Source organism: Dicentrarchus labrax, unplaced genomic scaffold (assembly GCF_905237075.1).
Source record: "Dicentrarchus labrax unplaced genomic scaffold, dlabrax2021, whole genome shotgun sequence".
NCBI classification, from domain to species: Eukaryota; Metazoa; Chordata; class Actinopteri; family Moronidae; genus Dicentrarchus; species Dicentrarchus labrax.
Window position 1 is genome coordinate 21966693 of NW_026136714.1, and position 13290 is coordinate 21979982.

The 13290-nt window shown below is 39.7% G+C and overlaps 2 protein-coding genes across 7 annotated transcripts in view; both read left to right on the plus strand.

Moving 5' to 3' along the window:
• znf608 (zinc finger protein 608) overlaps nt 1–8296 on the plus strand; it is a 52962-nt gene extending 44666 nt beyond the window's left edge. The window contains exons 7-9 of the mRNA XM_051421899.1: nt 592–739; nt 1631–1687; nt 4124–8296. Coding sequence (XP_051277859.1) covers nt 592–739; nt 1631–1687; nt 4124–4143 — 225 coding nt within the window. The 3' untranslated portion in view covers nt 4144–8296. The remainder of the gene's footprint in view (nt 1–591; nt 740–1630; nt 1688–4123) is intronic.
• A 561-nt stretch (nt 8297–8857) lies between these two features.
• LOC127375705 (centrosomal protein of 120 kDa) overlaps nt 8858–13290 on the plus strand; it is a 32780-nt gene continuing 28347 nt past the window's right edge. For all 6 annotated transcript variants that reach the window (XM_051421867.1, XM_051421868.1, XM_051421869.1 and 3 more), the window contains exons 1-5: nt 8858–9097; nt 10274–10430; nt 10917–11031; nt 11194–11338; nt 12587–12735. In XM_051421867.1, the coding sequence (XP_051277827.1) occupies nt 9049–9097; nt 10274–10430; nt 10917–11031; nt 11194–11338; nt 12587–12735 (615 nt within the window). In that variant the 5' untranslated portion in view covers nt 8858–9048. The remainder of the gene's footprint in view (nt 9098–10273; nt 10431–10916; nt 11032–11193; nt 11339–12586; nt 12736–13290) is intronic.

Genomic DNA, 13290 nt, shown 5'->3' on the forward strand with positions numbered 1-13290 from the left:
TGAATTTTGAAGCTTTTATGTGTCTTAGAAAAGGTGGTTGCTAACACGTGGCTAAATGACAGTAGAGGTTGTCAGTGACATTAAACGTCAGCACATTGAACACGGATACTTATCCACTCACTAGTCTGCCTTTACAGCCTCACTGTGTGTGTGTGTGTGTGTGTGTGTGTGTGTGTGTGTGTGTGTATACTCACACTCTGTTAAGAGCCAACTTGATCTTCAAAAGAATGTCTTGACTGTGAACCTGTAGAGCCAATTTAGGGTTTCAGCATTCACTTCAGTATGGTCAGATTTTTCTTTGAGCAGTGTCAAATGGGCATCAGAGGAACTGCTGCTCAGAAAATTCTAACTTTTCTCAGTAGTAGATGCTGTTTAGTTTTCACTACAGGATCCTGTAGTAATAGGAATATACTGTACACAAACCTACTGCACATTACTACATCTTTCAGTGTCATCAAGTCAGTGAATGTGATCTTAACGTGACTTAGTGTTGGGCTGAAGACTAAACGCAAAGAAACAGTTTGCAGTGTTGGAGAAATCAAAAGTTTAGTAAATAGGTGTAAATCCAGGTGTATGTATGTGTTTGTGCAGCCCGGCGAGAAGGGTTCCCCTGAGGGAGAGAAAGAGACGGAGCGAGAGAGGAACCATGTGTCATTCGCCCGACACCTCCACACACACCATCACACTCACCTGGGTATGAGCTACAACCTGATGTCAGGACAGTACGACATCTACCAAGGTACGACGACACACTGAGCCCCACATGTGTCAAACTGACAGGCACCGGCTAATTTACGAATCAAAATAAGAGGGACGGTTTGGTTTGAGTACTGAAAAAGAACTGCTTCATATCTGAAATTGAAGCTGAATGTATTTCACATTCACTCAGTGAGTCGTGAGAAGAGTGGAGGCAGATTAATGCTCCTGGTTTTGGAGTGACGTGTTCAGCTATCACATATAATGATCAGGCGACCACATACTTTTGCTCAGTTTAGTGTGAGTTGCTGCCTGTAGAACAGCGTCCATTTGTTACCAAACGTTTGTTCTTGACTTTGTCTTTCGACTGGTTTTCCTCAGTGCTGGGAGAGGTAATTCAGATCCTTTACTTAAGTCAAAGTACTAATACCACACACAAAATACTCCAATACAAGTAACAGTTTTGTATTGAAAAGGTTCTGATCAGGAAAATGTCCCTTGTGGCTATTCTATATAACATTATTAAATTAATATGGATGTATTAATGTTTAAGCAGCATTTTACTGTTGTAAGAATTCAGAAAATTCCATCATAATCACCTACACCCCATTTTGACAGTTGTTTGTTTGTCCAATAAATAGTCCAAACCTCGAAAAATGGTTAAACAATTATCAAAGAAATACATTTTCTCTCATTCGACTGATTAAATTACTAATCGTTTCAGCTCTAATTGTATATAGGGTTTGGTAGTTGCAATCAATAACAATTTATTTATTTATAAGCCCTTCATATGTTTGTACACAAAAATCTTAATCTTTAAAGTAACTCCAGCTGATAAATGTGGTGAAAGGTACCACATTTCCCCCTGAGATGTAGTGGTTCTGTTGATCTTTCACAGCTGGTTTTCTCACTGTGTTCTTGCTCCATGTTGAAGGGCTGAGCTCCAGGTCGCTGGTCTCCAGTCAGCAGGTGTCAGGACACTCCTCTACAGGTACGTTTGAAACACTAAAGCTGTGTGATGTTAATATCAGACTATGATAATCAGAACTTAACGCCAGATATGTTCACATTTAATTATCTACTGCTCCACTAGTTTCCTGTCGTTCCTTAAAGATATTTTAGGAACCCAGTGAGTGTTTGTGGCATCATGGCAAAATGTGGTCCTGGACACACCTACTGTAGCGGGAACTACCACAGGAGTGGTTTTGAGTACTTTGCCAGGTGTTTATGTCTGTGGACAGATTTTGTCAAAGCGATAGCATCACATCGTCAAGATGATCAAAATGAAGGCAGAGTTTGAAGATGAGTGTGGTCTGAGCAAAGGCGCCGGAAGTAGGTGGGTTGGAAGTAGGGAAGGGACTATTGGCCCTTCCACTTTACACTCCTGGGCCAAATTCGTTTTAATCTACACACTAAAGACCATCTTGCGGCGACTGTCAACACGTTGACGTTCTGACCCACTGTCAAAAGGGAACTAACACAGAGATGATTTTCAGTATTTTGCCAGATGTTTATATGTCTGTCTGTCCGTCTTTCTGTGGACAGATTTTGTCAATGTGAAAATGTCACGTCATATGTCATTACTACGTGTGTTAAAAAAAAACATGTGAAACACAATAAAAACATGCCTAAGTTATAGGCATAAATTCACCTTTTTCACTTTACTGAAGGTCATAAAATAAAGGCATTTTCTAAAATGTAACAGTATATATCATATATCAAAACCATGACACGCACTCACACACACACACACACACACACACACACAGACTGCACACAGTGTCCAGTGTCATCTTGTTGGTAGCACTGTGGTTTTCTTTTTAGTCTTTTAAATGTTTTCTTAGTTTCTCTGAAGAGTATATTTAGCTCGATGTGCTTTCAGTGTAGAGCACATTGACTCATAGATTATCCACTAAGTTTGCATCTTAAGAAATGAATTGGCTACATTTTTCTTTCATGAAATGCAAACAGGGAGCAGAATAAGCTGGAGAATTGCCTCATCTTCAGGCCGTCTGGTGGGTCAATAAATCAAATATCTAGCCCTTCTCTACTGGGAATAACAGCTCACCACTTAATCGGCTCTCTGAGGCTCGTGTCTTGTTGCCTAAATTGCCATCCAGTAGATCATTATCCGCTTTGCAGTGTTTTCCATATATTTTCATAGGCCATATATCACTGCCTTTGTTTGAAAGTGTGAAATAATGCAGAGGGAACTTGCCAGGCAGTTAAACAGCATAATGTGATGATTACCTAGTGCAAAGACTGCAGTTATCTATAAATGGTAATTGCTGTGAAATAAAGGAAATTAATAGGAGTGATGCTGACAGTGGAAGCAAATAAACGCCGAAAATGAAGAAGAATACCAGGAGTTTTCTACTGAAGCCAAACACAGCGGTGGTTGCTAATGTTTAGGCCTGATATCTGAAGATCACTAATTAATTATCTTCTTATCTTTTGAACAAGCCATTTTCATACAATCACAACTTCATTATCTCTTTATCCCTAAGATAATGGTTATTTGTTTATTTTTTAAGTTAGATTGACATATAACAATTTTAGGCTACCTCACAGCATTGCTAACATGTCCCAAATTGTCCCACACAGACACACTCTTTGTCCCACATTTGGTCTGTTGGGATATGGGCACCCTACCTTGACGTCACCTATAGGTTTCTGAATAGCCGCCGTGAAGCTCAGTGTGGTCGGCTCTGGCCGTTGCCATCTTAGCAGTCCTGACTTGGCTAATCCAAAAATGGGCAAATAGGTGGAGATGAGTTGGGCTGAAAAGACACCTGTGTCAAAACACACCTGTTCTTAATTATGCATAACTTAAAGTCTTGATATAATTTAAACTGGTGAGTTATATAAAAATTCATGTTTATTTCTACTGTGAAGTTGGCCATTTTAATATGGGGTCTAATGGAGATTGATCACTAGTAGCGAGCCTCAAGTGGCTGTTAGAGGAACTGCAGTTTTTGTCACTTTGTGTGGGCTTCATTGGCCAGCCCATTTTTTATCATTTATTTTCCACATTACAGCCAAAAGTTGGAGTTAATTTAACTATGAAAATCAGTTTGCAAACTTTAGATTTGTTGCCCTCATTTATTTCATGAAAGTGATGTTATCTACGTTATGTAACATTTCGCATATTCTGCTCATGTTTACAAGTTGGAACTGAGATTCAGTTTTGAGATTCAAATGTCTAATTTGTCAGTAATGCTTCGTTAAACTGTGTTCAGACAATTTTAACCTATATGAATGCTTGTCTGCTTCAACTTGCCATGCTTAAAGCAAAACCACAAGCACTCCTTTCTCGTCTTTTGATTGATTTTCACTTCTCGTCTGAATACACCTAATGTACTGACTCTAGTTCCTGAAAGGCCAATATGTGACTAAAAGCATTTGTTTTTTCCTCTTGTCTCCATAGACAGCGAAGGGAAGAAGTAGGACCATGTGACCACGTCTCACATGAGGAACGGCAGATTTATCAAACATCAATTCCATGGTGTTGAATAAGCTTCGCCTCGCTGAGAGGCAGAGAACACAAATTTAAAAACCTCTTTCATTTCTTACTAATGACAACCATCTGTTTTATAACACGTCTTTGAGGGACAGAGGGACAGAAAGCATGATCGGGACCTTTTTGAAGGAGGAACTATCTGTACAAATCCAGATCACTGACTTTTGAAGCTTTCAGTTTTGCAGGATTTTGACAGAAGCAGGCGGCATGTATAAAACAAAACAACCCAGAGCGCCGTGCACTCAGCCCTGCCGCGGCTTTATAAAATGCACATTTATCGTAGTGTATTATGATGATGATATGACTGAATGTACTGATGATGACTTACATTATCCCAATAGTGTTGATCGTTTTTTTAAACTCCTATTGGGAAACAGCATTAGGAAGCTAAAAAGTCTATTATTATCCTTATTATTCTCATTCTGATTATTGAAGTGGTCCTCCTCCCTCCATAGTGCTGACGCTACATTTGTATTACTAACCTGTACTTGAGCGTAACCATGTTGATTGTATTGTCTTTATGTGAGAGTAAACCTTCACATCGACCTGCCCAGTGCCATGTAGGAACCCAGTGGTGTATATATTCTGTACAGATTCATGGCAGAGCACTAACATGCTTTATCGTACTCTATGTTGATCTCCATCAGCCATGCAGGGGAGCAGTGAGCAGAGCGGGAAAACCAGCAGAAGCAGAACCACTCCTTCTTTGTTAGTTGACTTCAGCTTATCTGCAACAGTTTGTCCCTTAGGCACATGTTTCAGTGATGTAATTAAAGTTGCACAAATGATGTTGCACATATCCCATTGGGTTAAAGCTTAGAGTAAGTGTGTCCTTTAGTGAATATTAGCCCCAGTTTGTGCCTCTTGTTGGTACAAAAGAGGGCAAAACAATCTCACCATGAGGTCTGTTCAGTAGCAGGTTTTTAATCGTATCACGCCATCTCCCTCAGCAGACGGAGTTTGCCCAGTCGGCAAGGAATTGTGGATATTAAAATTTCCATCTCTCTGAGCACTTTAAGGACTTCTTGTCCATGTTTGCATCATAGTTGTCACCGAAAATGTGTTCTCTGAATCAACCTTGTGGTCCAACTACCATTTCATGGCAACTAGGTGATATGACTGAAAGCTCCAGAGCAGCTACTTAAAGGACCTTATGGTGAGACAGTTTTGCCACATGAAAACAAAGTTACCTAACATTAAGTAGCTCATTTTCAACTAACCATTGATCTTTTCCAACACTAACCAAGTAGTTTTAGTGCCTAAACCTAACCAAACGTTAGTGCTGACAGATGAAAATGGCCACATGAATCAACAGGGTAACAGTGTTGTCGTATATGGGTTGTATTTAAAAGCTATGTGAAACTACTATTTTGCCATTTAGTTTGGAGCACTTGTTGGACTTTTGCATTGATAATTACAGTCAACACTACACTGTTGGAATATTCTTTGCCCCAAACAAAGATGACGACTGAACTTGAATAGGAACTAGCTTTCATTTCCAGTTGCCATCTTCATTGATTGAGCCAATCCACCAATCCAGTGTACACCAGAGGAAATATAGAAAAAAAGAGTGCAAGGATTTGTCTTCAAAATGTGCTAAGGGTCGGGGCGCCCGGTAAGCTCAGTGGGTAGAGCTGGCGACCCATGTACTGAGGCTGAGTCCTTGCTGCAGCGGCCCAGGGTTCAAATCCGACCTGCAGCCCTTTGTTGTGTGTCATCCCCTCTCTCTCTGCCCCCCTTTCCTGTCTATTTTCTGTCACTATCATAGAGGCAATAAAAGTGCTAAAGGTTGATCTGAGTTGTTGGGTTATCACTACAAAACAGTGACTTCTTATTATTTGACTTGAATACAGTCATCAATCATCAGCAGAGATTTTTAATGTAAAAATGTTTAAATCAGAGGTACAACCTGGGGCCAGGTGAATGAATACTGGTGATGGATGCCAGTGAGTGTGTGCTGAAGGCATGCTATTCAGTTTGGACATGAAAGACACATGTACTAGCTATACTTTTATTCACAGCACCTATGAAGGACAGTTCCAGTGTTTACATGAGTGTTTGCTCATTTTCTACATCCATTTCTTTATTATTACCTCAGCAGTTGGCACTATGCTCAAAACTAAATGAAATTTGGTGTTTTGCTCAGGTACAATCGTGAGTTTGTGACCAAAAAGTAGCTTCATTGTTTGTCAGCCAAACTCCAAATTTTCATACTGGCCATAGTTTTTTTGTTTTACCTCGCAGAGTGAGGCCAGTCTTTGTATATTTACGTCTTGTTTTTGGTAATTTACAATTGTGTAGAACCATTTGCTTGCGGCGCCATATTCAACTGCAGTTTGAGAACATGCTAAATTCAGTTTAGTTTTGAGTATAATGTTACAGCTTCAAATTGATGCTTTCCTGTGTACTGGGAAGACAGTATAAGACAGTGTTTCTTTCAGAATATTTATTTTGAATAAAACCAAGTTAACAGAGAACTAGAAAATATAATTTAACGCCATAAAAGCTGGAAGATCAGCTACTGTATAATGATAGAAAACAGCAACAGTGATGCAGGAATTCATTAAATCACACTGGAATTGTCCATTAAATAAAATGTCCACATTTATACTACCAATGATCCCACAATCCTTTGCTCTGCCCCTGCTCCCATGCCACCTACAAGCTAACTAGCTCACTGCAGAGCCTCTGATAGACAGAATTGTCAGGTTTTACCATTGGTGCCAAACCACTGCCACATCACTAGAACAAAGTAGTGTTAGCAACAAGAATTGGACTGATTATTCTTCATGGATCCAGCAACCAGGCCTGCGACATTTAGACCAATGTTGGGCTTCTGGCTGCCTGTGATTGGCTTGTGGTTGATGTCTTTCCAATTTTGTCTATTTGTCCCACTGTAACTCTGTGGCTCCTCCATCTGGCATTAACATTGCTACTTGTAGTACCCAGCTGATATTTGCTCACAACACAACATGTTCAACACACACATGCCAAATTCATATACTGCCAGTCTAATGGGGGAACTCATTTCTTTCAACTAACATAAATAGCACTGAAGGCATTTTTGTGGGAATTACAGTCACCCTGCTCACTTGTTAGGATCATTTAGCAAAGCAGTAGTTTTAGGCTGTGTCTGAAATATAATGGACACGCAACAGTGAGCAGCAAATTCAGATTTCATCATTTTGTGTCATCATTGACAGCTATTGAGTCACACAACTGTAATTTCTGCATTTATATATTGTGGTGCATTGCATTGTGGGAGTGATAGCAGCAAAATGAACAACAACTGTACAAAGTAGTGTCCCTGGCATGAACACTACTAGTGCTTTCAAGTTGTACATACAGACCATAATTATGAGCAGCCCAATAGAAAAACCATTCTTGTTAGCCTGCTAGAGATATCAGGAATTTCCTGTGATATCTTCTTCTTGGCTAAAGGCATTAGAGCAGTATCAACAAAACGGCGTGGCTGTAAACATCCAAATAAAATTGAAGATTTGAAGATTAAAACTGATGCAATTGATTTAGCTAATTAAATTGAGCCTGATTAAAAACAAACTGCTACAAATATGTGACACAATTTAGGTTTGATTTTATTTGTATCAGTGTGAAAACATGGCTCGTACTAGTACTGTAACAATCTTGGGATAATGTGGGAACACTCCAAAGTCTAAATAATTTACCCTTTCCTCCCGTTCTGCCAACGCAGCATAATGCAATGTTCACATCATGTGGGGTGGAAAGTATTTACTTGCACATTTGGAAAATTCCCAATCCCAGTGGCCCAACCTTGTCTATCAGCAGCTCTGCCTCACACACAACACCTTACCTGCATAGTATCAGTGATCATTCTATTACTTGAATATAGTGCTATGAACTCTGTTTACAAAATGCTGTCATCTTTTGGGAGACACTTGTCTTATAAAGGCTGCTTGGTATGTTCAGTTCATCTACCCGGTGTATCCAGTTAATAACACACTGAAATCGTATAAACATGAAACCTGCTGTTGCTTTTTTATACTGTATATGCCTTAATTCATATGTTTGGCAATCATGATTAAAGGATGTTTATATATATTCTTTTGTCTGTGGAGTTTTCTCTTTATAAGTGGCATTAAAAAAACCAACATGTTTGGCTTTTGCTATAGTACATTAACAAAAGTCAGTATATTATAATAAGACACACTGATATGAACAATAGGATTTATATGTTATAAAATACAGTATGCTGTTAGAGGTACTGAATTTAAAAATGTATCATGAATTTTGAAATTACAGTACTAAATGACTCATGACTTTGGCAAGTTAATTGGTGAATGTACTGGAGTTTAAGAAGGAGACACTGTATCAGTATAAGTGAATTAATCATTAATATTATTACTCTTTTTTTCCATTGTGGTGTGATTACTGGGACTGATGCATAACCAGCTTAATCTATAATAATATACACTAATTAATTTGTTCATTAAATTTTGTGTTTGTTATCTGAATGTGCAAAATAACTAGCTGTCAAATAAATGTAGTGGAATAAACAGTATAGCGGTGTGTGGTGTCCTCGCCCTGCTGTTCCACCTCCTACCGGCAGAGGGCGCTGAACACTCAAGCCTCTCCGTCATCACTTCCGCTTTTAAAACAAAATGGGTGGCGCCAAAGCTTGACAACAAAGCGGCTGTGCAACGGACAGTCAGCCTCCGAGTAAACAAAACCTCTGCTGTGTGTAACTTTTTGTGTCCTCAAGTAAGCTGTGACTCCCTCGGAGGTGTAAAGAGGAGTTTGGCCGTTTGAATAAACAGTTGAGAAGTTTGCCGTCAGAGCTGTCAAATGTCGTCATGGCTTCGAAGACAGACCAACTGCTCATCGTTGTGTCCATCCTGGAAGGTAAGCAGGTGGAAGAGGCGGATTATAACCTGTTTAACTGCGCTCCGTTAGCTTTAAAGTAAAGTATACAGGACGCGTTACCAGGGTGAGACTATAGCCGGGGTTTTAATAAGTACTTACCAACACACTGGAGTTATACGAGTGTCATTTGTAGCGTATTAACCAGCTGAGGAAACAGCAGCCCGTTAATGCTGCTGTTGTTAGCTCGGACAGTTTAATCCACCCTGAAGTGGCGTTAACTTAACGACCAGAGCTGGAGACTATCTATTTCTGTCACAAAGGACACAGACTTCAAAGGCTTTTGGAAGGTGCTATATAAACTTGACTTAGTACAAGCCAGATCTTGAAATTACACTGCGACTGCATGTGTACTAGTGTAACCTACATCTTTGTTGAGATTGTTGAGAAGCTTCTTAAGTCTGCAAACTGTGAATGTAATTTAATGTACGCTGGTTTCTCAAAGGTGTCATTTTGTAGAAACTCTGAAATTGTTTTGGTTGTTGGATTTAGATTTGAGCAATATTGAATACATCAGTATTATGATATTAAAATCAAGTCAGATTTTATTCATATAGCCCAAAATCACAAATCACAATTAGCCTCCAGGGGCTCAACATCTGTACAACCACCTCTGGCCCTCGATTTTGGTAAGAAAAAACTTTTTTAACAGGGAAAATGGGAGAATATGAGACTGTCTGTGACATGTTGTTGTATCACGATACAGCTTAAATGTGTTGCTTTCCTCATCTTAAAGGCTGTGTTATGGTAAAATGATATATTTTACACTTATGCAACTGTCACAGCTGAGTGATATTTAGTTTCATCTGTATTACACAGTGGCTTTTAAAGAGGCCCGTAGAGAAACAACAAGAACTTGAGAGTAGTGAATTATGGCAGGTGAGTCAGGTGGATTTGTTTTCTTTAAATCTACTTTTTTAGTTTTGCTAGTCTGTTAGGCTTTCACAAAAAAGTAAGTCTAAGGCTAACCACTTGTAGATTTATTATGTATCTGTTGCTGATTTAATGTATGCAATGTAAGCAATAGATAGGCTAAAGAGGCTGCTGGATAAACAAACCTACCAGCCAACTCTTTCTGCAATGGACTCATGACTGGTGGTGATTTACCAGCTTGAGACTGCAAGTGAAAATTAGTTTTCTCTGTCTTTCCTTCCCCAGGTCGTCACTTCCCAAAGAGTCCCCGGCTCAGTCTGGTGGTCCAGGCGAGCTTCGATGGTGAGCAGCTGGCCACAGACCCCGTAGAGCACAGAGATCAGCCACAGTTCAGCACTGAGCTGGCCTGGGAGCTCGACCGTAGGACACTTCACCAACACAGGTCTGCAGCTCTTACGTGTTGTCGTTGCAGTTTGAATTTTCACAATAATGAATTTACAAAAAGGGATTTGAAAAAAAAAAAAAAAACAGCAAAAAAAGCCAAACTTCTCTCACTACTGATTTTGCAATAATCAGTTGTTTTACCAGCTTGTCAGACAGACTGTGTCATTGTCATAGATTTAGAGATTTAGAGATTTATACCTTTGTTTTCAAATATTTGGCATTTTTGCTTAAACCTAAGCTTGACCTAAACGATTAATCGATTGTTTTTTTTGTCGTTCAACTAATTGATTAATCAACTAATTGTTTCAGCTCTAATTGACTGCTGTGTTCAAGTATAGCACTGATATGTTATTATACTAACGTTATGTTCAGAATACAACAAAGAAATAACTATTATACTGTATTGTATTGTATTGTTGACCCTTTCCATCTCTAATGTTTGATTTTGTAAACTGTGTAATATTGATGCATCTTGTCCTCGCAGACTGCAGAGAACTCCCATCAAGCTTCAGTGTTTTGCTGTTGACTCTGTGAGTAAGAAGAGAGAGAGTGTCGGCTACATTGTCTTGGACCTCCGATCTGTACAAGAGGTCAGACAGGTAAATCGGTGTGAAATATTGAAATAGAGTTAAGTGTTAAGATCAGTGACATCCTGCTTCTGCTCACTGGGACCACATTAAGAAGATATTTTTGTTTTGAGTTTTGATAAAAGCTGTTATGAGTGATGTGAAGATGTTTTTTTTTCTGTGTGTTTGTGTCAGGAGCCTCGCTGGTATCCGCTGCTGAGCAGTAAATACACCAAACAGAGACCAGCGCTCCTCCTCGGCATGGTGCTAGAGAACGACACCAAGCCCTCCGAACCCTCTCCTGATAGGTTCAAAGCCAAGAAGGCCCCACCCCGACAAGGTCAGCTAATTTATCAATACTGATTGATGCTGACAATACTGTTTGTGCTGCTCTCACTTCTGTGCTTTTCTCATCTCTTGTATTTGTTTATATAATAGTTATAGTAAATGGTAAATGGACTTGTATAGCGCCTTTCTAGTCTTCCGACCACTCAAAGTGCTTTTACACTACGTGCCACATTCACCCGTTTCACACACATTCACTCAGTGATGGCAAAGTCCATCGAACAGAACCTAACATTCATACACATTCACACACCGATGCACGGCATCGGGAGCAATTTGGGGTTCAGTATCTTGCTCAAAGATACTTCGACATGTGATCGGACCCACAACCTTCCGATTCAGGAACGACCCGCTCTGCCTCTGAGCCACAGCCGCCCCAGTACTTTGTTTCTTTTTTTTTATCTCACTCATACATACAGCAGTTTCATAATGTAGAGATGAAGGTTAAAACTGGGAAAGTCAAAGGACAAGGACGTGAATAAATGCTCTGTGCCCCAGGCTGTTCAATGTTTATATGACTGTGAATCAGTGTGATGCTGGAAAATAACATGTTCAGCAGTAATGTGTGTGACTAAAAACCATCTTTAAAGTCTAAAACTAACAACTTTGTGACAAACCTTTTTGCTGGCAGTCGGTCCGCTCTGTTTCTCTGGTAAGCTGTCAGTGCTGTGTCGGACCTGATATTCTGAGATACGATAGATTCAGGACAAACAATTTAACATCTTTAGCCTCTAGCCACATCGGTGGATGCTTTCAAGTCACTTTTTACTGTTACAGTAAAACATGATTGATAGCCCATGCAACTATTTGTGAATCTGTCAAGATTTGTTGTAATAATAGTTCTGTGCTATGAGTAATTTAAAAGTAATATCTCTGCTAAAGTGTCCGGTCCATTTATTAGCTAGCATGTGACGTGTTAACATCCCACACTGTAGCATAGAGTATGCGCTTAATATCAGAAACAGCGTATGTGCTGTGTACTCTGCTATCTGTGCCCCTGTTAGAGTTAAATCCTGTAAAACATCTGACATGTCTGCAATGCTACAGCTGTTACCAGGTTTCCAAACTGTTTAAACATTCATTGTGTTCATCAGTGTTTCTTGTGGTTGTGTATAGGCTCAGCAGGTTCACCTCCTCTGCTCACTGGACTTAATTCTGTTTCACATTACCTTTTTATTGTCTTCTGTTCTCCTATCCCCTGTCCCTCTGTTGTTGTAACTCTTGTGCTTTTCTGCTGCTGTAGGTTCTCCTGCAGTGACTGACTTGCTTCCAGACAACCTGGATGCCACACTGATCCCAGACCAGGGTTACCATCAAGTCGGACCTGCAGATCACTGCTCTGACATGTTCATCCTGTCCGTCACTGTGGCCTTTGCTACCAAATTAGAACAGGTAAGGACAGTACTCTGCCTCTGACCTCTCATTGATAACCAACCTGAGCTGAGTTACCAAGTAGTGCAGTCTTGTTTTTTCTTCAAATAAAGTTGCCACATCTGGAATAAAGTTTGATAAAATAAAGTAGATAAACACTCACCTTTTCTAGGCTGGAAACTCATTTGTTCTCACTGTCACCATCATTGTTGCTTTTTGACTTACACACACATACTAATAAATCCAGCTGACAATATCAGACCTGTTATTTAGGGCTGTCTTGAGGCAGCCTGGGAAGTGTTAAACAAACACTAACTGAAGCTGAAAAAATAAAATTACAACAGTTAATCAGAAGTTGAAATTCACAAACTGATGATAATGTGACAATGTAAGAACATCTCAGGTGGAAACTGTCGTTTAAACATTATTGCTTCAACTGCTTCAATAAGGACAGTCTGTCGCCCAGAGAGTCATAAGAAGACACTGAAGACGCAGACTCTGTCGTAGCGACCAAATTAAACCAATTTCTTTTGTCACACTAACCTGTTCTTTCTCAAGGCAGTTAGGTAGTATATA